The sequence below is a fragment of the Betta splendens genome, chromosome 4, assembly GCF_900634795.4.
Source record: "Betta splendens chromosome 4, fBetSpl5.4, whole genome shotgun sequence".
Taxonomy (NCBI): domain Eukaryota; kingdom Metazoa; phylum Chordata; class Actinopteri; order Anabantiformes; family Osphronemidae; genus Betta; species Betta splendens.
Genome location: NC_040884.2, coordinates 25,717,145 through 25,743,750, shown reverse-complemented (window position 1 = coordinate 25,743,750; position 26,606 = coordinate 25,717,145). Strand labels below are relative to the sequence as shown.

Here is a 26,606-nt window from a genome sequence, read left to right as displayed (position 1 = left end):
CCGTGTGCCTCCACAAGCAGCTGCGGTCGGCGCGTTCAGACAGTCACGCTATAGACGCTGGCTGAACATCAGCCTCCAGTGCTGCAGTAATTCTGGTGGCCGTCTGTGGCTCTGCGGCTCGTCTATGGGTCGATCAATGCACCATCTCTCATCAATACGCTCCTTTGACCAGACTTCAACCTTGGCCTGCCCTGGGTTCATCGCAGGTCACGGGCAGAGAGGAGGTGTTTACTTATGGCCACTGATTCTGAGGCTTTTATGAAGTCAGGTAGAAGAAAAGGCCCCTTTTTCATGTGCAGAGAATTACAGACGTGTCACCCGGCTTTTAGCTCCAGCTGGATAATTAATCCCTCTTATTAGGGAATGTGTAACTGATCAGTGCATAAATACGCTGCCTCTGTTTACGGCGCGTCACTGGAGCAGCTTCACCCTTTCATGTTCCCTTCTCTGTTCCCAGCCTCGCTGGCTGCTAGCGCGAGGAGCTACAAGTGCCGCTTCAAAACACCTTTTGCTGTAAGTACATGTGTCAGGAAGCGGCTTCACACGAGGCGCGGCACCGGCTCCTTCTCCGATCTGTCACTGCGCTTCCATGTTCCGTCTCATCTGGAGCCGGGCCGCGCTCGCAGATGATGAGGAGCGCTGTTGTTGGCCGCCTCCTCCCCGCGCTCCCTCCCAGACGCCCACACACACAAAGCCTGCTCTCTGGGCCTTTGCAGTAAATTTCGCAGGTTAACCAGAAGTCAAACGTGCTGTCGCCGGCTGAAACGGCATCTGAACCTCAGCATTCAGCACAGACACGCCGTGAAGTCAAGTAATATTTTATTAATGCAATTTTTCATTCCCTCTTCTCATGTTTCATGATACACTAGACTGAGAAGCAGCTTTCGCTCTGCGTTATTGGACATCCTGGTAATGAATGCTCACTGGAGACAACCTGATGTACTCATTTTGTTTTTTTATTTATTACCTAAAAAAAGAAAAATGTTCTATCACAAGTCACACTGAAATGTATTGCTTAAGAAAAAAAATATATTCATATATTTTTTCCATTTTTTAATTTTTTTGGGTCGTTTTTTTCTCTTTTTCGGAAACATGTTTCCATTATATTCCACCAAAAAACAAGAAGTTTTTTTTTCCGGACGCGAGCATCAGCTGCTGCCGTGTCCCGACAACCGTCTCCCCCGCTTTAAAAAATAAAATGCAAAAAGAAATACATAATTCACAGTTACCATTTTGGTTTCATAAATTAATACAGTCACACATGTGCTACACCGGTCTAGAGCTAGAACATTGTAAATTGTATTCTTGAATCCTGTTATTTTCAATAGTTGGCTACAAGAAAGAACAGGCAACTTAAATGACGTGATCAGAATTCCACCAACATACATTTTTTTATCCTCTCTGTAATGCTTTTGTCATCTTTTTTGTTTTGCTTCGTCTTTTTGCGTTTCACACAGAAGTGAGGCACACACAGAGTATAGTTCATACATATACAAAAAGAAAAATTAAATAAAATGTGGGAGGGGCTGGGGGGTGAGTTGTCCGTTATGTCGTGTCCAGGGAAACAGGAAGTGCATGTAGTCTGGAGTCCTCAGAGGACGTGTCTTACTCTGACTCTGACGTCGTACAGGTTGGTGGGCGTTGGCGCCGTGTTGGTGAGGCTGTGTGAGGAGCGGGGGGGTGCGAGGGTTGGACAACGGAGACCAACAAGCGGAGCGACACGAAGAAATGGGACAAAGACGGCATTGGAGGAACAACACCAGCATTTTTAAACAACGTTTGGTTCACTCAAACAAGCGAAGGTCTTCGTCTCACATGGCTGCAAATACTACAGTTGTGTGTATTGACCGATGAAAACAAGCTCAAATCTGACACCGACACTGCAAGGGCAACATTTTAAGGCACAGAAGCCTTGACATAATAGAGACTCCACCAGCTAAAAGCACAAAACAACAGATGCCCAGTGTCCTCAGTGACGAAAGAAAATGCGCCTCAGTGACAACAAGTCCGACAACGATACACATAGTTTAAAAACCAAATGAAAAGGAAAAAAAACCTAAACATTCCCGCCCCCATTGTCCCCAAGTGTCTAATTTTTTTAGTGAAAGGTAAGGCCACTTAAAAAAAAGATGAGGTTCACCCAAAAGGTAATCTCTCACTGCAATCTCTGGGAGTGCAATAGTGGTAGGGTGGTCGATCAGACAGACGGACGCACGGACGAGGAGGCGGGGCGGACGCTTGTCTGCAGGAGGCTTCACGGACAGTGCTGGAAATCCACTGCTCTGTTGGTTCCCTGCGAATGTGTCCACGCGAGGCCGAGCGGTTCGTCGGCCGTCTGGGTGCTCGCGAGTCACCGGGGCCGAAGACCAGCCGCCGGGAAGGAGAGAGAGAGGGCGAGAGAGAGAGAGAGGGAGACAGAGAGAGAGAACACGAGAGAGTCACTTGCTCTTCGCTCGTCTTCATTGTCACACAACAGGAATGTTCAGCGCTGAGCAAGAGTCCACACGTCACTTCATCTGTTTTGGTTTGGGCGTCGTAATACTTTAGCAGGACGCCGTTGTTCTAACATTGAAAGAATTAAAAAGTTACAAAAAAAAAACCAAAAAAAAAAACCTAACCATCAAAAGCAGCATTGTTTATTTTCTTCACAAATTCATGCATGTTGTCAACCTTCATTCCCACAGCACCAGTTTCAGTTTTTTTTTTCTTCCATCAATAGAAAAAAAAAAAAGGTCAGTGTAAATTCACACTTCTGCATGCAAAGAAAAGTCACTTTCCCTCCCACTTATTTTTTTTTTCTCCATTTGAAGTCCCCGTGTGTAGCAGCAACACTGTGAAAGGCCTGACCTGATATGTCAATGGATGTACTGGTGGAGGCACTAGATAATGATGCTGGATACAGATCCCACTTCTTCTCCATCTTTGCCAATAAAAAAAAATAACTGTTTAAAATTAGGGCCAATTTCCGAAAATCACTATGTTGGTGTTGGTTTCCTGTTCTGCTAGTTCTCACTGTAGCCGATGCTGATGATTTGGTAAAATACGGGCCAATCTGGGAGAAGACGATTCAGACAAAAACATGGGAGATTCCTGAACAAATTACACTAAAGTCAAACATACACGCCCTCATCAAGCTTGGCCAATTGTCACATTTATGTACATAAACTATTACAAACCCCTTGTACAGTTCTGACCCAACGTTTCGACATGAGATTATCATTCTGTAACATCTGTTGTGGCTGGAATTTATGACGGATGATTAGATGCGCGCATGTGTTTGATGGTCGTCAACGACTTGACTGAAGCCACAGGCGGCTGCCATTTTTTGAAAACAGCAGAAATAAAAATAGATTTGTTTTCCATATACATTTTAAAGATTTTTAAATCCTCTAAAGCACTTTCTGTTAATATGAATTCATTTTGTTTATTCATTAATCATTCCTCTCAATACCCTACGTCGCTGAGGTTGATATCAATACTTCCATATTCATTTTTATTCTATTTCAGGCCCCACCTCCTCCTCTTGCACACTTTGACCAGCTGTTATGAATCAAGAAAATGTGCAAATCAACGACTACTTTGAACTGTTATATGAAAACCTGAATGCTTTGTGAACAATGCTACATATTTTTGTTTATAAAATATAATATGTTTCAAAATGGGGAAAAAAAAAAAAACAACAGAAAAAAGTTTAACCACCCCGTAACAGGTAAAAACTGGACTCTGGTTGGTGAGTTTAGAGATCAAGAAGAATGCCCCTTGGAATAATCCATAGTTCGGCGGTTTTGCCTTTCTGGTTAGGAAACACTGAGGCCTCCGGCTCTCCCGTCCTGTTAAAAAGTCCAGTGTGCATCTCTTCATTGCTGTCCAGAGTGCGCTTTACAAAAAAAAAATCTTAGGAAAAACAAAACAAAACATCTGAAAATACCACCACCACCACCACCACCCACTGAATTCTGCGATGCTCAAGTTCGGGTATGATCGCCGTGATTGTACCCTCCAAAGTCTTGTACACCGTCAAGTCTGTTCAAATCCAAGCATCGTCGCAAAGTTCTGCCGCGGCGGCAGCTTTTTCCACAAGGTCAAGTGTGAAGGTCAGAGTGTCTGCAGGGACTTCCTGTTCCACGTGGCCGATGCCACGTTCATTTCCTCTTTGCACAGTTTGTGTGTGTCCTGCCATATCCACTCCCTCAAAATACATCTCACAACTAGGTGAATCCCAAGCAACGCTCTGCACATCTTTGAATCTAATCCCCAGCGCGTGGGATCAGACGGCTCAGGCCATGACGAACTCGGACTTCAGGTCGGCCTTGACGTCGGGTTTCCACACAGAATCGTCAAAGTCCAGGTCCAGGGAGCCCTCGCTGGACATGCTGCTGTTGCTGTTGCTGCGTCCAGCCTTGCGGTTGGGCAGCCACTGGTAGGGAGCGCGCTGGTCCCGCCGGGCCTTCCTGCGCAGCCGCTTCTGCTGCATCAGCAGCTGCAGGCGCTCCACCTTGCAGCGAGTGGCGCGGTTCTCAGTCTGACGTACGCGGTCGCCTGGACAAAGGGAGGAGGGAGAGAGGGGGAGGCATGATCAGTTGTGTTTATCAGTTAACAGATGTGGGGTGGAAGTCAAAAGGTGTGTGTGTGTGTGTGTGTGTGTGTGTGTGTGTGTGTGTGTGTGTGTGTGTGGTGTGTGTGTGTGTGTGTGGTAGTAGGTGCACATCAACACACCACTATCAATACAACGCAACAATGTAATGTGGAGTCTGGTGCTTAACCTCCCCCACCGAGCATCATTAACCCCTCCACTGCTATTTCATCCCCTTATGAGTGAAGAGGTTGCTTTACAGAAATCACCTTGAGCACCAGCAGCAAGGCCAAAGGCATACAGTACAAACACGAGCCAGATATGGCGCCTTCTGATAGCTGCCCATGATATCAGTGCGCATAATTGCAAATGGCATGTCCCTGTGACTGGATGTGCCACTAAGTGCATTTGTAGCTGTTGATGTGCCTATAGGAGAATCCAATCTCAGGGGAGCAGCCTTGCATTGCACTGCAAATGCTTCCCTACGGTGGCAGAGCCCGGCCTAATTCCATTTGTACATATATTCAGGAGTTTGGAAGGAAGGAAAAGCAACCGCAATCTATTAGCCAGCTCCATTAGTATCTGTCTGGGAATGAAATAATTAAATAATGGGCTAGAATGTCAATAAACCGAAGCACTGTGGCCGTCCAGCCTCTGCTACACACTCAAATCCGCATTCGAGTTCATCATGTATTCACACAAAAACACATACACAATGTGTACACCGATGTGTGTACACATCACTCACTCACACTCACACACACACACACACACACACACAGACACACACACACACACACACGCACGCAGCAGCAGCAGCAGCCGCAGTAGCTTTTAACGTGGATCGATGGCAAATTAAAAAGACCTATTGATTAAACCTTAGCTCTAGTGCAGCCATCCATCTCAGGCCCAGGACATCGCTATTGGCTTTCAATACAAAATGCAAGCGAATGGAAATTGTAAGCGGAGAGCGAGACAGGGAGAGATTGGGTTTTTCTCCCCCCCCCCTTTATAATGCCCCCACTTACCCATTCTGCCCCCCCCCCCACACACACACACACACACAGGCCCCCTTCCTCCATCCTCTTCCCTGCCTCTTCCCCAAGTCTCCCTAGAGACAGCTAGGTGGGGCAGTGTGAGGAACGGGAAGCAGGAGGGCAAAGGGGTCGGGGGGGAGGGGGCGGGTGGTAGGTTAAGGAATTCCTCCCCCAGGGGCAAGAGGGGATAGAAATAAGGACGGAGGAAGAGGGTGGAGGGTAAAGGATCAGCCGTAGGTGGCAGTTTTCTGCATCGATCAGGCCCTCCTCTGCCCCCTCTTCCCCCATCGGAATGAATTCCGTTCCCTGTGTGGGCTCCATTTACCCCTTCCTCTCATTTGCTTATCGGATCGTGCAGTGCGGCACCTTTTCTCCAGCTACAAATATTCGCCACTGTCTGGCACTGAATACTAAACAAGTGAATTGAGCAGCTTACCGCTGCTCTGCGAGAGCAATCAGTTGCGAGTAGTGGCACCAGGTAAACAGACTCTTCCCCGCGTATCAGTCAGGCGCACGGTCCCTCAGCCGCCCGTCAATATGCTCCCATATAAATGTATGTGTGCGTCGCGCTGTGTGAGGGCAGCAAGTCATCTTTAGAGAAGAGGGGGTTCTCCAGGAGGGGGGGGGGCTCCTACATTAGGAGCCCCCCCCATTGTTCAGCTGCCTCAGCTCCAATTGACAGCCATATACGCTGCCGTGAGGCTTTGTTCTCCCCCAGTCCTCCCTCTCTCCCTTATTCCCCGGCTTTGACTAGCCCACAGCTAAGCCGCCTCTCGCCTGTGTGGAAATATGACCGTACACAATAAAATGGCACCAAGCCAACACATGCCTACATGCGAAACCTTGCCTGTCTGCTACAATTTATCTTTATCCTTCGAAATGTAATCAGCGTAGACACAATCTGGTTTCTGATGGGTGCATTTACCAGGATGACTCAACAGTACATATGTACCAATGCACACATGCACACATGCACGCACACACACAGAGTAAAGGGCAGTTTGGTGGCGTTGTAGGAGGTCTTGGCCTTTGGCTTGGCAGGAGCTCTGGGAATGTGCTTGGAGCTCCACCAAACTTGATGTGTGTGTGTGTGTCTGTGTGTGTGTCAGAATGTGCATGTGGCCATTCATCAGCGTCACTACCGGAGCCCTGGGCGGCTGGGCCGGACACAGCTGGCCGCAGGGATCTCCAGACTATGTTTATGACAGTAGGGCTATTATTAGGGCTGCCTGAAAGAACAGACTATACACACATACACGCACACACACACACACTGCCTTGAGACCAGGGCTTGACATGAGCACAATAACCTTAGAGGACTCAAAGACTTGGGTAACCGATTGAATAACAACCTCTCTATCTCGAGTCTGAATAACATAGTCAACGACAACTATGAAGAAGCAAGAGCAGTTAGTTTCTTAGAACAGGCACAAGTGAAGATCCGGCAGAAGACGAGTCAAGGGCTCCGAGAGGAAGTCAGCACCAGGCTCTTTCCCCCTCGCTCTCTTTTTGCTATTCCTCTGCCTTCAACTGACACCAACACTCAATCCAAAAAGCACACTTTTCCATCCTTAAACTCTCCTCTCCAGGGCCTGTAAACACAGACCGCTGCAGAGAAAGACAGACGCAGACAGAGCGAGAGAAAGATGGGGCCTTCTATGAATAATCGATGCGTCAGTTTTCCCTGCCTTTCAGCCCAGCCCAGCAACACAGCCAGGAACGAGATAGAGAGCGGGGGGGTGAAGGTGAAGAGGCAGAGGATGGAGGTAGAAAGAAAGAGGGGAGGGCTACAGAGCAAAAGATGCAGTGCGAGATTAAAGGAGCTTCTCCTTTTATTGATTGCATAAAGATTTGCCCTCATTTGCAGTTGTCTTAGTGCTGTTGTTTGTTTGTTTGCCTTGATAAGTCTTGTGATCTTGAAAAGAGAACACTGTGTTTGCTCAGCAACCAGGGATCGAGGGAGGGGTGGACAGAGAAAGAAAGGGGGGGTGGGGGCAACGGAAAGAAAAATCACATTGCAGCAGAGTCAGCCTGGGGTTCCTCTGTATCGCTGCCTGTTGTTTCTGCAGCCTGTCTAGAAACAGATTTTCAATAATACTGTTTGATACATTATAAATGTGAATATATTTTCTAGCATAGTCAAATCAGACCAATCATTACATAACCTCCGACCCATCAAAGACAGTGGCTCAATGGTTGCTTCAGTTACTTTACCTCTAGCTTCAGTTTGGTTGTCTAATGTGTAGACTTGGTCAGTGCACAGACGATGAAACAATGAGGGGGGGGGTTGCTGGAGTGCTTGGCTGCCTTGTGCTGCACAGACCTGAACCGTGCAGCGCCGCTCGAGGATTTGCGGGCTTGCCAACGCACGTGGGTCACTCCCCAACGCCGTGTGACAGGAGTCGGATCCGACCCAGCGCTGGATCATGTGCGGCGCCTCCGCCAAACAGGTCAGGGCTTAACTACGGGATTCAATAAGGTTAAGCATCCAGGCTTTCTGCTCTGAGTCTCCCTCACGTCTCCTTTGGCCTGTCCGGTCCTAGCCAGCACAAAGCTAACATGACCTGACAAATCAAAAGGGGGCAGCAGGAGGGAGCGAGGGATACCAAGACAGCTGCACTGGGAGTGGGACTAAAAGGCAGCCCTATAATCCCATAGCCCTCCCCTCATTGTCCCTACAATGGCTCAGCCTGGTGCCCTGTATGCAGCCCCTGTCCCAGGCCCCTGCACAATGGGTGTGACTTGGCTGGGGGCTAGAGGGCCGGAGGGGTTCACCCTGCTCAGTAAAGGAATTTAACTAACAATCAGCCCGCCAGGCCGTCCTAAATCTCGCCTGTTCAAACCCCAACCTCAGCAAAGCTATGGAGCCAAGCTGTGAAACCAAGCCAGTCGCCAAGCCTTTAACCAGGCATCTGCGGGACCGGGCGCGTGCACGCTCGCAGGCTTTTTATTTACGCTTGTCTTCTCTCCCTTCACATATGAACTTGCAGTGGAAAGGGTAAAGGCTCTCGGGAGACATCCAAGCTATGTGACATTTTCAAGAGGCTGTCTCAGCCGGAGTTTGACTGCGCGCACACACTCGCGGGGAGCAGCGGGTTATTCCTGTAGCTGAACGGAGGCAGGTTTCCGTGAAGCGGAGTTCAACTGAAGCGTTATATCCAGTAAGTCTTCCATCAGGTGTCGGCTGATAAGGCAGCACATGGGCGCTTACCCATCTGCCTCCTCCAAGGACGCGGTCCCTGTCCACGCCAAAACGCCAGCAGATTAATAGTCTGAGCTAATCTCTGCGTGGCCCACGATGGTCACCCCTGTCAAGTCTTTGTCGTGAGCAGGAAGTTAGTCAGTAATGTCAGAAAAGGCCACTAGACAGGCTATTCTTTCATCCATTCTTTGCCATGCCTCTTGGGCAGGGGACAGTAGACGGATGGACAGGATACAAACAGCCATATTATGAATGGAGGCTTTAGAGTTGTGTTTTTAACCACCACCCTCTTCCGTGTACTCCTCCTCCTCTTGCTGCCCTCTAACTCACAAAGAAAATTCTTTTCAGGGCTGCGTTTCAGAATAAATCTATCTATTTAAAGGCCGAGTGAACACAGACAATGTATTGATGCATAGCACAGACAAAGAAGGGGAGGGGGTGATTAGGCAGAAGACAGAGAGATGGATTTTACAGACAAGGCTGTATTTGGACAGCAACTAGGGGAAACCAGCATGGACAAGGGGGACGGAGAGTGGGAGGGAGCAGTGGTGGGGGTTCAATGACGGACTTCTCCAAGTCAGGAAAACAGGCCTGCGTTATTCCCACTGTTCACTCCACGCAGCGTGACACTGGACAATCCAAGCTCAGTTGCTACAACTACAACTGAATATTATGACAATACAAAATCATATTGTGGCAACGGAAACATACGTGCTTGCCTCGTTAGGTTTTAACACTGAGACGGTCTCGGTTTCTTCAGCGGTAGATAAGCAGGCAGCAGAGGACAAAGCTGCTCCCCTCCACTCCGTCGGTCTAACCTTACAACACTCGCTGAATGTTATCGGTCGCTAACATCTGTCTGACACCCAACATCCTGCGTCTCTGAGCGAGGAGGGTTTTTCCACACACCGAGCCCACCACGTGAACCTTATCACCTGAACTCCAGCACCTGGTCCGGCCCAGCCCTTGGGCATGGGTATGTCGAAGTTTGTCCAGCCCATACGTGCCCCAGCTGTAGCCCTTCTTTAAGAGGCAGGTTAAGCCAACCGAAGCCTAATCTAATCTAAACATAGCCCAGCCCAGGCTTGAGGGGTAAACCTATCTCCTTGGTGCACAAACACAAAGCCAACTGTGCTTCCTGAAAAGTGAAGCCTGACGGAACAGGTCTGGAGAAGCTTGTGGCGCATTACTAAGACGACCCGCTCCTCCTGCTCCGGCTTTTAAAACCCACGACTGGTTTTGTTCTTGAATGTCATCTGTTCTTGCTTTGTGGGCGTTTTAAAGAAAATTTCAACAAACTTCAACAAGACACTGGTGGAAAATCATCCCAGCAGAAGTGATAGTCAACCATGAAACCAACATGTGTCACGAGAACGGACACCGAGAGTCAAAGATGGCAATGAATTCCTTAGTTGGCCACAACAGAGGACTGGCATTTCTGTATAATGACAGCATCTAGATAGCATTCATTTCATTCACACCCTAAGTTGTAGCAACTGGATCTACAGGCGCTTCAAGCCAATAGACAATGACTTAGTGTGTGTGTGTGTATTTGTGTTTATGATGCATCTCCATGAGCACAATGGTTAGTAGAGAGTAGAGTAGAGTCACTCACCAGGGGGTTTGCACATGCTGATCTGGCTCTGGCACTGCACCAGCGGATGAAGAGTCGGCAGAGCGCTTCTAGGGCTGCCAGCAGGCACAGAGGTAGCTTTGGCAGAGAGGTCCGCCATGCCAGCGACTGGGGGAGAGGGAGGCGGCGAGGGGGATGGGGAGGTGGGAGAACCGCACTGCGTCTGATAGCGGAGCTGGGTGAGGGAGGGGGGCATGCCCTGATAGTGGCGTGTAGCACTCAGGAGGTCGTTGAGAATCTGCAGGATGGTACCGATATCTCGTCTGGGACGCCCGTTGCTGTCCTGGCAGTTAGGGTGCAAAGTGCCTGAAAGAGGGCGAGAGTCCGTTTGAACCGGTCTGAGCTCCGTGTTCGTTATCCTTGGGAGCAGCCACGTTTCCTCACCTGAAAAGGTCCCTGAGAAGACTCCCGGAGCGTGGTTCACGAAGCTCTCGATGATGGCGCCTGGTTTACGGGAGCGCGCAGAGGGACTGGTGCCACTGCTGGGGCTGCTGCTGCTGCAGTTTGCCTGCAAGGAAAATAAAGTGTTAACATGCATTAAAGGGCTTCAGACTAACATTCAGGCAATTTAACATAACATTTACACCATCAAAGCAAGAACAATACAAAAGATTTGAAGCAGGAAACCTGAGCTCTGTGACCAAAACTTAAGTAACTATAGCCCTCAAGATATCGGAACCTTATGTCACACAAAGCTTGGAAACTGCTTCACTGTCACCTCAACTTGGACAACTTAACCGTCTGAAAGTGAAATCGAAACCCGGGCAAAAGTCACTGTGTGCGGGTTCGTTTGTGTGGAACAGCTATTACAAGCCTCTCATGCCTAAACGCACCTGCCGTTCTGTTGTTTCCGTTTTAAACCATCTCTTTCGCGTAGTTCACCCATAGGTTCACGATAACGCAAGTCCAGAAGTATACAAGAGGGAAACAAAACGTGTGTGTGCAGCTCTGTCCTGAGAGGTAATGACAAACAGCATCCCACAACCAACCACCCCTGGTTTACTAAATCTGCCTCGAACGCTCCTTCCTCAGGCTTTCCCCTTCGCTTCATGCATCTCCCTGAGAGCGATGAGGTCATGTGGATGTGGTGGTTGGCCTGTTTGCATGTATTTGGAAAGCAGACTACACTTCAGATGAATAACTGCACTATAGTTTTGAAGAATGCACACAACTCACGTGTCCCTAGACCCGAGCAAACCACAATCCGCATTCATGTTATTGGGATACCTCTTTAGTCAACTTTGGGGCTTACCTCCGAGCAGAGGACTGGGGCTACAGTGCTGTCCCGGCCTACGTCATGGCTGGGCTGGCCTGAGGAAGGCTGGTGATAGTGGTGGTGGTGGTGGTGGTGATGATGATGATGATGGGCTGGAGAGCGGAAAACACCTCCTGGGATGTGGGAGGGGCGAGGGGAGTGAGCTGGGGGAGGAGGAGTGGGTGGGCTTAAGTGGGCGGAGGAGGGCGTTTGGTGGTAAATGGGAGGTAGCGGCTGGTGGTGCGTGGAGGGCACGGGGAAGGAAGGAGAGCCAGGGGAGGAGGGGGAGGTCGGGACAGGATGGGGCTGGGACAACTGGGCGCTATGATGGCTGTGGGGATGATGGAGGGGATGGTGGGAGTGTGGGTGAGGGTGGGGGACACGGGGCTGCCCCGTGGGCTGTCCCACTGCAGTCTCTGCGTTTCCCCGGGTGATGAGGTGTCGGTGCTGGAGCTGGGGACCGCCAGACTGCTGTGCCGCCAGCTGGAGCTGGACAAACATCATGTGATCGCCAACGCGAAGCGCCAGCGTGAGGGGAGAGCGGCCGGACAGGAAGTCACTGACCTGAAGGAAGACGGAAAAAATAATCACCGTTACTTACAGGTCCAAGAACATATATCGAGTTCCTGATGAACTGATGCACGGCAGTCAGAACACACAACAATCCTCAGATCCCCCCCCTCAGTGAGACAGATACAGCACATTAGCCCATCATGCAATCAATCACTGTCCAGTAACACTGGCCTCTTTACATCTGCCGGGGAGCAGGGGATGAGGAAAACACACATAAATAGGGGCCACAGTCGCTTACTTTCCATGCGCCTCTGTCTGCTCTTAGTCAGCACCCTCACTGAGCTCAGAGACAAAGGCCACCCTTCTGTCTGGCCCTTGGCCTGAAAAATCAGTCCCACGTCCAGGAAATACACCCCGCCCGCCCGCCCGCCTCTCACACGCAGAATGGCCGATTGTCCGTAGGTCTGCGGCGGATCAGGAAGAGCTGCCCATGTTTGGAGCTCTGACAGCGTGTGACAGGAGGCAAGAGCGGAGGCCTCCGCTGAGCCACCAGGGCCCCGACTAACACACAAATACACACAGGGCAGCAGAGTTGTCACGACTTGGCTGGAGGATTCACTCCAAACAACAAAAGTGCCCTTGTCTCGCTGCTGCATGCCTGCGGCTCTGTTGCTATGTATTGCCACTCACTGCCCAAGTCCCTCTGTGTGTGCGAGCGCTTGCAAGCAGAGAGTCACTTAGGGGTCAGAAACCTTCTTTGGGTCTTGAAGACTCAGCAGTAATGACGTTTCAGGTTCTCCCCGAAGAGAAGAAAACCGAAACAACAAGCGCTGGCAAATCCAAAGTGACGCCTCTGTCCAAATAGGTTTCAACAACCTCTACTGCCTGTGTGCTTTCAGCCCCCGGAGAGAGAGAGAGGGGGGGGGGGGGGGCAGGAAGGCGGCCGAACCACAGAAAAGCTACACGAGTGCAGAGGAGATGGAGAGAACGAATAGTGATGAAGCAGACAAAACAAATAATAGAGAGGCGCATACAAAGACGGCAAAAGAGAGCAGAGGCCTCACTCCCCACAGACCCTGCAGCCTTTGGAGTGTGCTTCTGAGTCGCTGGCCTGTAGTTAACCCTGCGAATCGCCAGGCGCTGCCCTCCATCGCTTCTCTCCTTTTGCTTCTGCTTATTTATTTCTCTATCGACCGCTGCCTCTCTGTTGCCAGGATGACCTTTGCACGTTTGGTATTGACATGGTGTTTAAAAAAAAAAAAAAAAAGGCGCTGGAAGGATGGGAGAGGCAGGTGAAAGGAGGCGGCGGGGGATGGGACCATCTGACGGCTGCATTTTAACATGTAAATAATCAACAAGGCAGAAAGAATCCGCATATAGACGACTGCAGGATAAGAGAGTCGGCCTTTTCAGAGTGTTAACTCAGCCACTAATGGTTTGTTGATACAGTCCACACCCACCATGATTACCCCATCGTGGTAAGACAATAAACTCAGCAGTCCCGAGGCCGGGTGAGAAGTGAGGAGGAGAATGAGGTGGCTCTAGGAAACTCCGAGTACGAAAGGTCACCCGATAGACGCGTGAGTGTTGCATATAAAAATGGGTGGGGGACATGTAAATGAGAGAGAGAGGAGGAGGCGACGGTGGTCATAGAATGAGTAGACGCGACCATAAGACGGAGGGAGGATCTGGGGCCTCTCAGACCTCCCACCTTGTGTCCACATATATCCAAAGTGTCCAACTCACACTTGGCACGAGACGCGGTTCAGTTCACCAGCTGCTGACCTTTGATTATCTGTGAAGAAGCTACAACCGCCGCAGCAGTAAAGCTGGTCACTTACATGTATGCGCCTATGTTTCCTTCCATTAAAAACATATTTAAAAAGGTGGCATTTAATATGAGGTATGAACGAGGCCTTTGTTTTATGGGTGCGTGCGCGCCAGAGAAAGTGAGAGAAAAAGGCTGACGCTGAGTGACAGCAGGAGAAACATAGGAGGCTTGATTACCCTTATAATGACTAGTGTGGATTATTCAAAACCACCAGGATGAAATTCATGTACTCCTACTGCGCTCTCAACACCACATGGCAGCCTTCAAATTAGCCTGCGCAAGAGATGAACTCGCTCCCTCACGCCCCCCCCCTCCATTTCTGTCACTCCTTGTCTCGAAGTCTCAGCCGTTGACTCAGAAAGTCAATTTAGGAGTTGTTCACACGCGCCCTGTTTCCATCACATACATGAGAGCTCAAAGGTTGCGTGGCGAGATCTCCCTCTCCGTCGCCGGGCGTGTGACTCATCCGGGGTCTCTGTTCATACACCACCCACCACAACGGCTTCTTCAGGCAAGAAATGAAAAGGCCACAAACCCACATAAACACAAGGCATCTCATTTGCAGAGAAAATGACAGGGATTGCTAAAACTACTATAATCCGACGACTCCCTCTCATATCGCTGCGGTCAACTTTCCTCTGCCTGCGACGGCAAACAATGAGGAGCCAAAGCAAACCTTCAGGTGTGGAATTCCACTCCTCCGTGGCTTTCAACCCGCGCGCCGGCTTCCCCCGACGCTCCGGAGCGGCCGCGAGGGGAGAACGAAACAGCTTGTGCAGCTGCGGAGGGGAACACCTGAAACGGGGCCCGCTTCCTGGGGGAAGGGAGGATGTGGAGGATGTGGAGGATGCTGCGGCGGCGGCGGCCGAGCGCCTGCCTGCCAGGGGCGAGATTGGCGAGAGTGATCGTGTAACAACAAGCCTCTTCCAGACGGACAGAGACTTGGGAGAATCAAGGGGAGGGTGGGGGGTGTTAGTGTGTGTGTGTGTGTGTGTAAGGGGGAAGGGGTCCTCCTGTGCTTCAGAGCTGGCGAGCGGATGATTCCCAGAGGTCTCTGCTAGCAGCTCAGCTCCAGTCCAAACATGCCTGTCTGCTCTCGGGAGCACAGCCAAAGCAGCCAATGTGGCTGGCTACCGTTGACGTCAGGACAGACGGCAGATAGAGCTTTGTGGAATATCACCGGCAAACAAAAGAGGCTTCTGGGCCCGTCGTCACGTCCGCAGCCCTCCTCCTCTTCCTCCTTTTCCACCTTGCAGAGCACTCCACAAATTCCAGTCCTCCACAAAAGCTACTCACGGCTGTCTATGGAGGTTTGTTATAGGAGACGCAGGACGAGGAGAGCGGAGGGCCCCACTTTTGTTGTGTTAAGGCAGAAGCAGAGAAACCGGCCTTTATTGTTCCCTTTCTGATGCAGCGGCAGTGGTATGCAAAGAGGAGCCCGGCTTAAGCCTGAAGAGCAAGGTGTGCGCTCGCTGAGAGCAACACAAAAGATGATTATCCTCAACACAAACGCCATATAAACGGTCATGACAGAGTTTGCTCTTGGGAAACGCGGGCGCTGGTATGGCGTATACCCCATAATTGGCATTACCGCAGCTGACCCTGGAGCGAACGCCATCAACCATTTTGTTTTAGCCGCGAGTGTTCATAGAGGTGGTACTTTGTTTAGCAGGGGGCTCCGGACGCTCTGCAGACATAGAGCTGAATATGATAAGGGGCAACCAGGGGAGGAGGGGTGGAGAAAAGATGAAGGAAAAGGATGGGGGGGGCAAAGATGGCGAGGGAAGGGGGTTGAGGGATGCGGGCGATGGGGGTAGGGTGTCAGAGTGGTGGTGGGTGATGAAATATTCAGTGAGAGTGTGCCTCTGGCTCCTTCCCTCTTTTTTTTCCCCTTTCGACATCTCTGGCTGACAGTTTTATTTATTGGGGTCCCTGTGGTTCAAGGAACTCATTTGCAGTCATTCTTCCTTTGCACACTAAGCGAAATAAGGGAGGGAGATAAGGAGTGAAGGAGGAAGAGAGAGGATGAGAGGCTCAGAGGGAGAGGGAGGGGAAGATGGAGCGCGCTGGCAGCACTGAGCTGACATTCATGAACAACTGAGCAGCTTTGTGCCGGAGAAAAGAGGATAGAGGACGGGAGGGCGGAGAGAGGGAATCCGTGAGAGGAGAAAGACATCTCCTCCGGCCATGCACTGCTTACAGTATACAGCGTATGATCACAGAGCAGCTGCTCACCTGTCGAACAAGGTGAGACGTGTGCTTTGAACAGCTGCTTATTAACAAGCCTATGGACATGGATGCCGGATCACACTAGGAGACTAATAATAGTCAGGGGCACGCCAACCCAGGATGCAACAACAGGCTCCCAAACGAGGGAAGGGAAAACAAATCCATGTCTTGCATCATGCCACGAGTCCTAAAAGCAGCCGGGGTCTTTTTAAAGGCCTCCGGTGGAAGAAAGGCTCGCATCGATAGGAGGCACGGCGCTCACAGGAGCAGGAAAAGACCAGCTGGCCTCCGCTGAATCTGACCGGGCGAGTGAAAGGGAGATCAGGAAAAGGCAAAGTTCAAGACGATCGGGTTCCCGCTGAAGCCACTGCTCGCCCTCCAACTGTGCCAGCGCGTGATGAGCGGCGCTGAGCCGACTCGCCCGCACACGGAGCCTCACGGAGCCTCTCGGCCCTCGCTGCAGGTCGAACGACAGCACAGACACCGGTCGCCCTTCAAACCTGCTGATTGAGGCTATTTTAAATGGTGAAGGGCACCGTCGACGGCCTAATACGAGCAGTCTCTGCGCGAAAACAACCTCATCTGCACCGACTAAAGGGCCCGGACAGAAAACAGCAGCACAAACATGTTGAATGTGAAATTCCTCCTTCCTGCGTCTTCACGCGGGGCATCTATCTGGGTCGTCTGACGCCGCCTCTCAGCTTCAGCAGCAGCACACGCCTAATTGACGCACCGCCTTATTAGACTCGCTGGTGGCTATTAGACATGATATTCCTGGCCTCGGTCCTCCCACACCGTAGCCCCACTAGTCACGATGCCTGCTACTTGAATCACTAAAGCTCGGCGTCGCCAGGGACCGGGAAACAATGACGGTCACGATTCGAGTGTGGAGAGAGGAGACTCCCCTCTCTTTGGGGAAAAAAAAAAACATTGGAATGCACGGCGACGCCGGCGTTAAAATTAAAAGAAAAAAAAAAAAAACGGCTACATGTACACAATATGACAATGAAATCTCCCCACAAAATCCATCCCTCCCATTATGCCCCTCTGCTCACCTTGATCCCCCCCCTCCTCCCACTGTGCATTTAGGAATCACAAAGGGGATTACACAGGTGCTAAAATACTGCGTGATCAGCTTATTAATGCAATTTTCAAGGCCAGGATTTACATGAGCGCGGACTGAATAGACCTTCAGATCAGCATTGTCTTTTATTCCATACACAATTTGATTTACACATTCAGCAACAAATTAATTTATGTTGCTTTCATTTAGGTAACAAAAAAAGGCAAATTAGCATTCTAAAAGAGCAGAGGCTCGCTCTCTTAAGCAGCACAAAAGCCTTTATTTGAGGACGGAGGGAACTACGTGCTATAAAAAGGGGTGGACCCTCTCGTATTGATCGACAGACTGACTCCGTCATTTTTCAATTCCTTGCACTCCCAAATCCTCAATACAATTACTCTCCAATGATTTCCAGTAGTGTGAATCCTGCTGATTAACTAGCGTCTAGATAAGGCGGAGCATAGAATGCAGGGCTGAAGAAAAAAAAAAAAAAAAACATATTGACCATCTGTATTGAGCTATTGTGCGCACACACACACACACACACACACACACACTCATGCATACACACACACACACACACTCATGCATACACACACACACACACACACACACACACACACACACACACACACACACACACACACACACACACACACACACACACACACACACACACACACACACACACACACACACACACAATCTCTGTCTCCAAAACCACTGCCTGCCCTCTCCCTCCACCTGTCCGGCCCACAGAGGTGTCCCCTGAGGGAGAGAGCAGGAAGCGAGTTCAGGGCGACCCAGAGGTGACACTCCACAGATTGTTAGAAGCCACTCGTATGCATCTGTCCACTTAGTGGAGCAGCGGCAGAACTGTGCCACGGCCACATAGGCGTGCATCTAGAGGAAACAAGACAGGAGGTGCTTGTCGGCAGCAGCCGGGAAAGTGGAGCAGATATGCATGAGCGTATTCTGCAGGGACACATAGGACGGCAGCACACAGCCATCGCCTCCAAAAGCAATTTGTGTTTGTGTTCAAGGCAAAATTTGTCAATCTGAAGGCTGCTGCTGGGCCTCACTCCGAATGGACCGACTGCGCATTGATTTGAAACTGCTGTGGAGGCGCTCAACTGGTATAGCTGACAACTTTGGATGTATGGAGGATGAAAGGGAGTGGGGGGGGGGGCAAACTTAAAGAGTGACCCTCAATCATTGTTGTATGTTTGAAGGTTTGTCAGCTGGGCAGGTTTGGTGCTTATGCTTTAAGACAGGAACAAAGAGGTGGCTGCACGGGGGGGAAGGGCAGTGGGGGGATGGGGTGGGTGATGCCTGCCTGCCTGCCTGGTTGGCTTTTATTCTAACATCAATGTGCATCAATGAGCAAACGGTCCGTGTGTGCTGAGGGGGGCATATTATCCTTCCCTTTCTGTCAAACACCAGGATCAATAGGTGGCTGGCTGATGTCACTGCCTGCGTACGTCCAGACGCACTCAACGCCCTCTCTCTTTCACCGCTCGCCTTGTAAGTACACGTTCATTTCACCAGGATCAGACGTTTTCTCATTCTCTGAGCAGGATCAGAAATCCTCTTAAAATATATCCTTTCAGTTCTACAGTGCATGCGTGCGCACCCCTGTGCCGGTGCTCGCCTGCACACGCAAGCCGTGCACACAGCCGCAAATCAGCAGACAGAATGAGGAGAGAGTAGCGCAGGCGACTGTACGTTGATGGGTTGTCAGAAGCCAGTGGCTTAATACAGCTTAGATGTCATGCAAAAAAAAAAAAAAAAAAAAGTCTACCAAGATGCCAAGAGGAGGAATTAAGGCAGCCAGGACTGTCCTCGCTAAAGAATCTAGGCATCAAAGTGGAAGCGAGGCAGCCGGACTTGCAGCCGCAGCACATTTAAATTATAGGGCCCTGGGAGAGCTGTTAAACAGAAACAGGAGAGGGAGAAAATGGGGGAGAAGAAAAAAAAAAAAAAAAGTTCTGATAATTGCCTGGGCTCAATTTCTATAAAACCTTCTCTATCTAACTTGTTCCACAAAAGTCTGAACCAGCGCTGGAAGCTGTCATGTTCTGCCTGCTCGGTTGCTTGGCCGGCTGCTGCTGGCTATTAACTCCAGCAGAACACGGATCCAGGGAGGAAGACAGCCGGGGCTCCACGGTTACACACACTTACTGGGAAAACACCCGATCCAGAAAGCAGAGCCCCCACCAGCAACCTATACGAAGGATGCCACCGCTAAAGACCACCCCACGTCTCCCCGGGCTATTTTTGGGTGCGTGGCCGTATCGGTTATCGTGTCAGACACTTTTAAGAGCTAAAGTGCATCGATTGATTTTTGATAGTCCCACAGTTGGACCGAGAGAGGAAATGAGGGGAAGCTTTTGTGTTCCTCTTTTCTAATCTTACCCAGATCTGTAATCTCTCCTCAATCTATATTATTCCATCCTGCTTCATGAATTATAAAGAGGAATCAATTTCTCTGGGTACAAACACTAAAGCAGCTTTAAGCTTTTGTTTTAACCTTTCACCCTGCTGTCGTTCCAGCTCTATTCGTCTATTCCCGCCCTCGCTGCAGGATTAAGATTACCACATTAAAAACACTGCAGTACAGCGATGCATGCAAGCAAGGGGACATGTGTGTGACTCATAATTAACCGCTGTGCGCTTTGTGTGGCCAGAGAGCGACGCAGGAAGACCGACGCGAGGAGTCGTCACCGCGGGTCAGCGCTCGGATGAACGTCTGCCTCGCGACTGCCCGGCGAATACGGAGGACGGGCCTCACTTCCAGTCCGCCACCGCTCTGACATACACGCGCGCAAATCCAGTAACAGGCCTGCGAGCTTACAGTACATACACCTACACCCATGCACTCATTGGCCGCCAGCGCTGCGAGGGACACGGCGAGTTCACGCGCGCAACCAGTCCAGGACCCGACCGCACTGCACTATCTGACGAGCCCACGTGCTTTGATTAAACAGAAGAAGACAGCGTGCAATCTCTGTTTCTACACATATTTATCTGCCCAGAAGCGCCGCGTTGCTGACATCACGCAGACACACCACAGATGCAGCTACGCACGGCGCGGCGTTACCGACACTACGACAGGAAGCTGATGTGAGTCAGTCAGTCAGCTGCGGAGGGCTGCATACGTCACGCTGTTGTCTGTGTGCATTCAGCCTTATCGCCTCGCTTCTCGCCCGTGTTCTCGCTGCGGCCGGTGCTCTCTGCATTTTTCACTTTACGCTCACTATTGATCATTTTGGTGAGTCAGGCCCGAGCCGAGCTGACTCATATTGGTAGTGTACTTCGGCAGGCCTGCAGCAGTTCACTGTAACTAGGGGGTGTAGGCCCCGCTCAGCCTGTGCATGCTAGGCTTCCAGGAACCCTATGCTAATACTGTCATCTGATGATCCAGCGCTCTGTTTATGAGTGAGTGAGATTACACTTGATCTCCATGCAGCCACAGCATACTTCCTGGAAACTTGCCCGTGCATGCGGCTGTTAGATCTCGACATACAGACAGAGTGAGGACAGATTTTAAAAGGGGGTATAAACAGAAAGGTGGAGGTGAGCGCTGCACGCTCATCCTGGCAGTAGCTCACAAATCAGGCTGTCTAGTGCAGTGTTTGCCCTGGTTTCCCTGCAGTAGCATGCGCGCGCACACGCACGCACACACACATACAGTGACACATGTTACTAGGATACAGGAGGGTGTTGCAGCTTATAATATCCTAACAGCTCACACTGGGTGGCTGGCTTGGCTTGTTTAAGAGGCTGAGATTAGACAGGCAAAGGAGCTTGTGCAGCCTGCTCATCTCATCTCATCTTATCTCTCTCTCTCCACGTCATATGTGGGTGTTGCTCTGTTCTTCACCAAAACTACCACCTCCCAGACCCCCCAACACAAACACACACACACAGACAGACAAAAAAGGTCCAAAGCTCAGTTTGGATTGCAGCCATGGTGAGATACTAGCTTTGCTCAGTCTATATTATTTCAGGGTAAACAGAGAAACGGTGTCTTACCTGAGTTTCTGTTAAGCTCTCCAAAGCTTGCATTACTGACTGTTCGGGTCTTGATGCTTGAGACTGAAGAAGTAAAAATTGAGAATTTAGACCATTTTACATGGAATGCAATTATCACATACATACTGGAAGAAATGTAAGCTCGTGTTTGTTAGGAATATTGAAATAAAACTCAAGGGGGCTCATTCTTACCATTAATCCTGCTTCAACTGTTGGTACAAGCGTTAACTTGCTCCCATCAGAGATGCCTAGATCCTGGAGTTTGCCTGAACTTAGTCGCCTGCAGGGTTTGAGAGAACAAGATAATTAGACCGTGCTGACAATATCTTCTTTCTTCAGACACACAAACACCCTTCAGCCTGGGGGAGAGAGGGGGGGTGTCAGACAGACCTCGAAATTAGTTTGAGAAAGAGCTGTGGGTGAAAAGCTCCATGAAAGGGAAGTATTGATTGGGCTGTCATATTTCAATTTCAAGTACAGCAGAGCTTGACAACCGCTCACAGTGGATATTTGGCACCACTGCCACTTGTCTAAGTGGAGGTAAGTATTTCTTCAAGGTAAAACCAATGCTAGCTCCCAATATAATAATAGTAAATCACAAACAGTGCAACAGTTAGCTCTCATTTGCTGCTAATTTGCTGCTCTGTATTTAATTGTTGTACATTACATTTAAAACATCATTCTAAACAAAGTTTACTTAAGTGATCCAATAAACGTCCGGGTCTCCTGGGATTCGACTAGTTAATGTCTGGTGGTAAAAAAAGCTTTTCTCCTGCAAGTCACGATTCACTACAGCCACTCACAAACCGGTGCCGTGCCTCTTTACTGCCTATAGTCTTGTGGAAGATCCTCGGGACAGCCTGCTGTGCAGGCATGACCCAAATCTCACCCCATGCATCTGAACAATGGCTGCAGGTCTTCAGTTTGAGGTGCACAAGAGGATTAAATGGGGGTTTGGGGTTTTAAAGGATGATGTGATTTATTGGGTGATTACAATAGATGGGAGGGGGACGATCATGAAAAACAATGCTGAATGTTTCCATTACAGGAGTCCTGCCCGTCTCCCATTTTTACATAACACTACCTGCAGTATTGGCTCTATTTCATATGGGAGTCGCCAAACACTCAAGCTTTTGTTGCCGTTTTAATAACAATAGTTTAAATATTGCCTTGACCACGCAGCTTTGCCCTAACGTGCTATTACACATGCATTGGTATTAGCCAGACAATAGCTCAAAAATCCAGAAACTCTTAAAGGGCTCTGTTGACTCCCAATATTACTGGTCATGACCATGTAACCAAACACTACAGTCCCACCCACAGGATGCAGTAATATGTCAAAGAAGGAAGGGTCTGCAGTAAATACATTATACGCTACCATCTCTGGACGTTCCCCATTAATGCTTGGCGTGTTCGACCTGCACACCATTAGAGATTCGTTCAAGCTTCAGTATAAATAAATGAAAAAGGAATGAATCAATCAATGCAAAGTCTGCAGATCGCCTCGTCAATACTGTTCCAGTGGCCGGCGCGTCCCCTGTGCGTAACTCCAATAGCACGCGCCCCGCTGGTCAGTAGTTTCCTTACGAGTATCGATGACCCGAGCAGCCAAGGTTGCGTCTAATGATACGAAGACCCCACGCACGAAGAAACTCAAGGCACGGAACAAACAAAGCATATCGCTGCACGGCAGGACAGTGAACGCACCGAAACCGCGGAGCAGCCTAAACATCGGGGCCTATGACGTCTGAGCACGGCCAGAGTCTAAAAACAGGACAAAGGGCCACATTTGCATATACAGAAGGGACGGATGCTCAGCTGATGCATTTACTCACGTCTCTTTGTGCAGCAGAGCGAGTCTCTCTTTGGGGACTTTGAGTCTTTGCGACAGCCTCCTCTTCAGTCCCTCCACGGTCTCCTCCAGGGGCAGGGAGAGCTCGAAGCGTGTGCCGGTGGTGGAGTGGATGTACAGATTCATGGAGGGCTCCGTCGGGACGGCCTCGCAAGACGAAGCGCCGCGACTGGTGCAGCTCCGGGCGCTGGGGTGCTGGTCCATCCGATAACCTGTGTTCGGGGGAGGGAGGAGGGGGGGGGAAACGAGGCGAGCAGAGCCGGGGGGAGAGGACAGGGTCAGCGGCGTGGTGGAGACGGTCCGTCCCTTAGCGTCCCTGGTTCTGCCTAAGAGTCACAGGCAGCGTTCACAGCCGCCTCGCTTCGCTGGTGCCTCCGCTCGATCGCTCGCTCGCTCGCTCGCTCTCCGAGAGTCCGGATAAATGAGAGTATTCCTCCAGATCTCTACTACACGCGCTCTCTTTGTTGGGCCCGTTTCTTTGTTGCCGTCTCCAGCGTCTCCCTAAATGCTACATATACGCGCCGACGCCAGGCGGACGCGCGAGTACGCAGTCAGCAGAAAAACGCCACGGACGCTCCTTCAGGCAGGAGGTTACATTTAAACACCAACACCGCCCGGGCTCGAAAAGGGAAGAAGAATAAAATCAAAACCAGTTCCCGTTCGGTCGCGTTTGCTGGGAAAGCACACGCTCCGCAAGCTGCACGGCCTCAGACGGATAGAGACGAGAGGCTCCGCGCCACGCACTCGTACCTACGGCACCTCCAGCGAAACATCGACGGTGAAGACTGTCACAAAGTATCCCACTTCCACCATCGATAAAATACGCCCACAGCCCCCGACGCAGCCCGGCCAATCACAGCAGAGCTCCTTCAGGACGCTGCGGACGGCGAGCCAATGGGAACGCGACATCCACACCCACGTGGAGGGCAGCAAGTTTAGGCCATTCATAATAAATTATAGCATATAACAAATTATACGCACTGCTCCAGAACTCAGGTTCGTGGCCCTTTAGAGGTCACGGGAGGGTTTTAAGGGGTCCCTCATTAAAATGGAAAATAATTCTTATTTTGCTTTTACCAATTTCCTCATTATAAACAATTCCTTTGAACCAAGCACCCCGACATGTTTTATACTAGTATCAGGTTTCATTGCCTTGGTGATACAGCAGACTGTACAGCTGTAGTGTGCATGTAGCTATTTTAAAAGGCTTGGCATTAAAAGGAGAGGTGACACTCTTTTCTGGGAAATCGAAGTTATCACGAGAACCGTAGTGACACTAATGGTGCTAACGTTACTCTCTTTCCCGTGGTCTCAGCAACATGCAAAAAGCACTAAAGTGATCGCGAAAAGAATGCAAATCACCCGTTTGAGGGGGTGTTCTCTTCAGGAAGAAGCACAGACACCCGGCAGCGTTTACAGTAACACGTTTACATCTGCCAGTAAAAGTTAAAGGGAATCAAACGTTGGAACAAGGGGGCATTGGACTGAATGCTTTTCCTGCACACGGGAAGAGGTGGAGCGCCCGGTTCTGTGCGTGTTAGCGATCGAACAATTTCATGAGCAAAATCCGCAATAGAACTTTTCAGACGAACTTCGCAGGCTGCCTGAACATGGGCCTCTATGGGCTCCGGTGTCTGTTCAGGTCTGTCGCTTGTTTCCACGCAAGCTTTAAAGATACGCGGTCGCCACCCAGTGGTCGCGGAGGGTACTGTGAGAAACGAGCCCTTGCAGGTGATTCACACTCGAACAATGACATAATTTAGTTCGGACTTTGTAGCACGCATTCACAAACCGTATAAATCGACCAGCTCTTTGATTTGGGCTCAGTCGAGGTTCATCCATCAGCACGACTCTCGGTACCATTTAGCTCTGTTGTTATTGCTCTTTGTACAATGTCAGCTCCGACTTACAGTCCAGCTCTGTTTTAAATTCTAGTTAGTCAAGTAACTCTGTCATCTACGCGTCTACGGAGTTCACCTCATCCAGCCAATGTCCAATGTATTTTATCGATCCATGATTGACTGACTGTCTGTAGTGACTTTCTTACCTACCTCCAACTCCTGAGTCCTATGCATCCCACGGAACAGCTGACGCTCACTACTTAAACAGGACAGGAAGCGTACTCACCAATTATTGTGGCGAAAACGGCGTAGCCTCGCGCAAAAGTGTGCTGTGTTCCAGTCCGCTGCCCCAGCTTCGGTACGTAGCGTAAACCCAGACTCTGAATAAAACGGGCGCAGGTAATTCCAAACACTACAACATCCACGAGATCCTAGCCTGGGAATTCTCTGGCAGGACCACGCGTGTCCAGCGAAGGACCCCCGGACCGCGGGACTGCCGGCCAAGACGCAGCTGCGGTGATGTCCACGGACGCGTGCTGCGCGCTTCTTACTTCGCTGGCGTCCGCCTCGGTAATAAGAGCGTGTCGGGGAAGGTGAGCACTTCTCTTAACAACCTCTTCTCGGATCTGGGTGGAGTCCAGCGCTCCCGTTGTGTCAGCATGTGATTTAAGGTGGCCTCGCGTGGCTGCGGCCGCCTCTGTGCAGCGCGTCCCGGTCAGTGCGTCAAAAGAATGTGCGCCGACGCAAAGCGCGAGCGGATAAAGCCACGGGAGAGCGTGACGCGGCGCGTCTGTGAACGCAAATAAAGGCTTTCGATGGACGCAAACGCACGCGTAGAAATAAAACGCCGTCGCCCCGACGGCTACCACCTTAACAAAATGTCAATGAAATGGATGCTTTGGCAATGTAAGTGGGTGTTGACGATGTTTGACGACATAGAGAAAAATGTCACCGGGCAACGGAGCAGGTAAACAGGCTGCCTGGATACCAGCGCACGTAGGTTACGACGGTAAACACAAACCTTACTGGCACGATCCACTTCTGTGTTTCAGGAAATGGATTACTGGATAATAGCGTGTTGGGGAATTTTATGCATATTTGCCGAAATATGATACTGTCATCAGCATCAAAAGGACACTGAGCAATTGTGCATAAAAAAATAAAAATGGTCCTATTTGTATTACATTGAGCTCATAGGTGAGTACAGTATGTGTACTGGCTGCAGGGAGCACAGCCCTATACGCCCGTGCACTGATTACACCCATGCAGCTCAGATATGCAAGAGGTGAATGAAGTTCAGCTAAAGGACAGGAGCACGGTTGTGCAATGTTACAAAACGAAAAAAGAACAGACTCTGACACCACACCAACATGATCCACCCAACAAGTGTCCTTCCTCCCTGCCTCAGGACCAGCACACACTGTCTGTCTGATTACACACTCCTCCTCGCTGTGCAGGGGACGCTGCGCCTCGCCAGAGTATTATCACTGTGTGTGTGTGTGTGTGTGTGTGTGTGTGTGTGTGTGTGTGTGTGTGTGTGTG

The 26,606-nt window shown here is 50.2% G+C and overlaps 1 protein-coding gene across 2 annotated transcripts; it reads right to left on the bottom strand.

Annotated features, from left to right (window-relative positions):
- Positions 1–935: 935 nt before the first annotated feature.
- midn (midnolin) lies at positions 936–25,891 on the bottom strand. Of its 2 annotated transcripts, XM_029147001.3 has the most exons (8): positions 25,351–25,891; positions 23,207–23,435; positions 21,564–21,651; positions 21,372–21,434; positions 11,698–12,264; positions 10,830–10,953; positions 10,428–10,751; positions 936–4,539 (listed from the first exon to the last, which is right to left on the bottom strand). In XM_029147001.3, the coding sequence occupies exons 2-8, from the start codon at positions 23,425–23,427 to the stop codon at positions 4,277–4,279; spliced, it is 1,650 nt and encodes a 549-aa protein (XP_029002834.1). In that variant the 5' UTR covers positions 23,428–23,435; positions 25,351–25,891; the 3' UTR covers positions 936–4,276. The 2 variants fall into 2 exon arrangements, with proteins under 2 accessions (XP_029002834.1, XP_029002836.1); XM_029147003.3 differs by lacking the exon at positions 25,351–25,891 and having other exon boundaries at positions 23,207–25,326.
- Between the last annotated feature and the right edge of the window lie 715 nt (positions 25,892–26,606).

What these genes read in the sequence shown, in the direction of transcription:
- midn (XM_029147001.3), bottom strand. Translation starts at nt 23,427, where the DNA reads ATGGACCAGCACCCCAGCGCCCGGAGCTGCACCAGTCGCGGCGCTTCG. An exon ending in AGAGCTTAACAGAAACTCAG is followed by an intron (nt 12,265 to 21,371) that starts GTAAGACACCGT and finishes GTCTTCCTTCAG; the next exon opens with GTCAGTGACTTCCTGTCCGG. An exon ending in CAGCATGTGCAAACCCCCTG is followed by an intron (nt 4,540 to 10,427) that starts GTGAGTGACTCT and finishes CCCTTTGTCCAG; the next exon opens with GCGACCGCGTACGTCAGACT.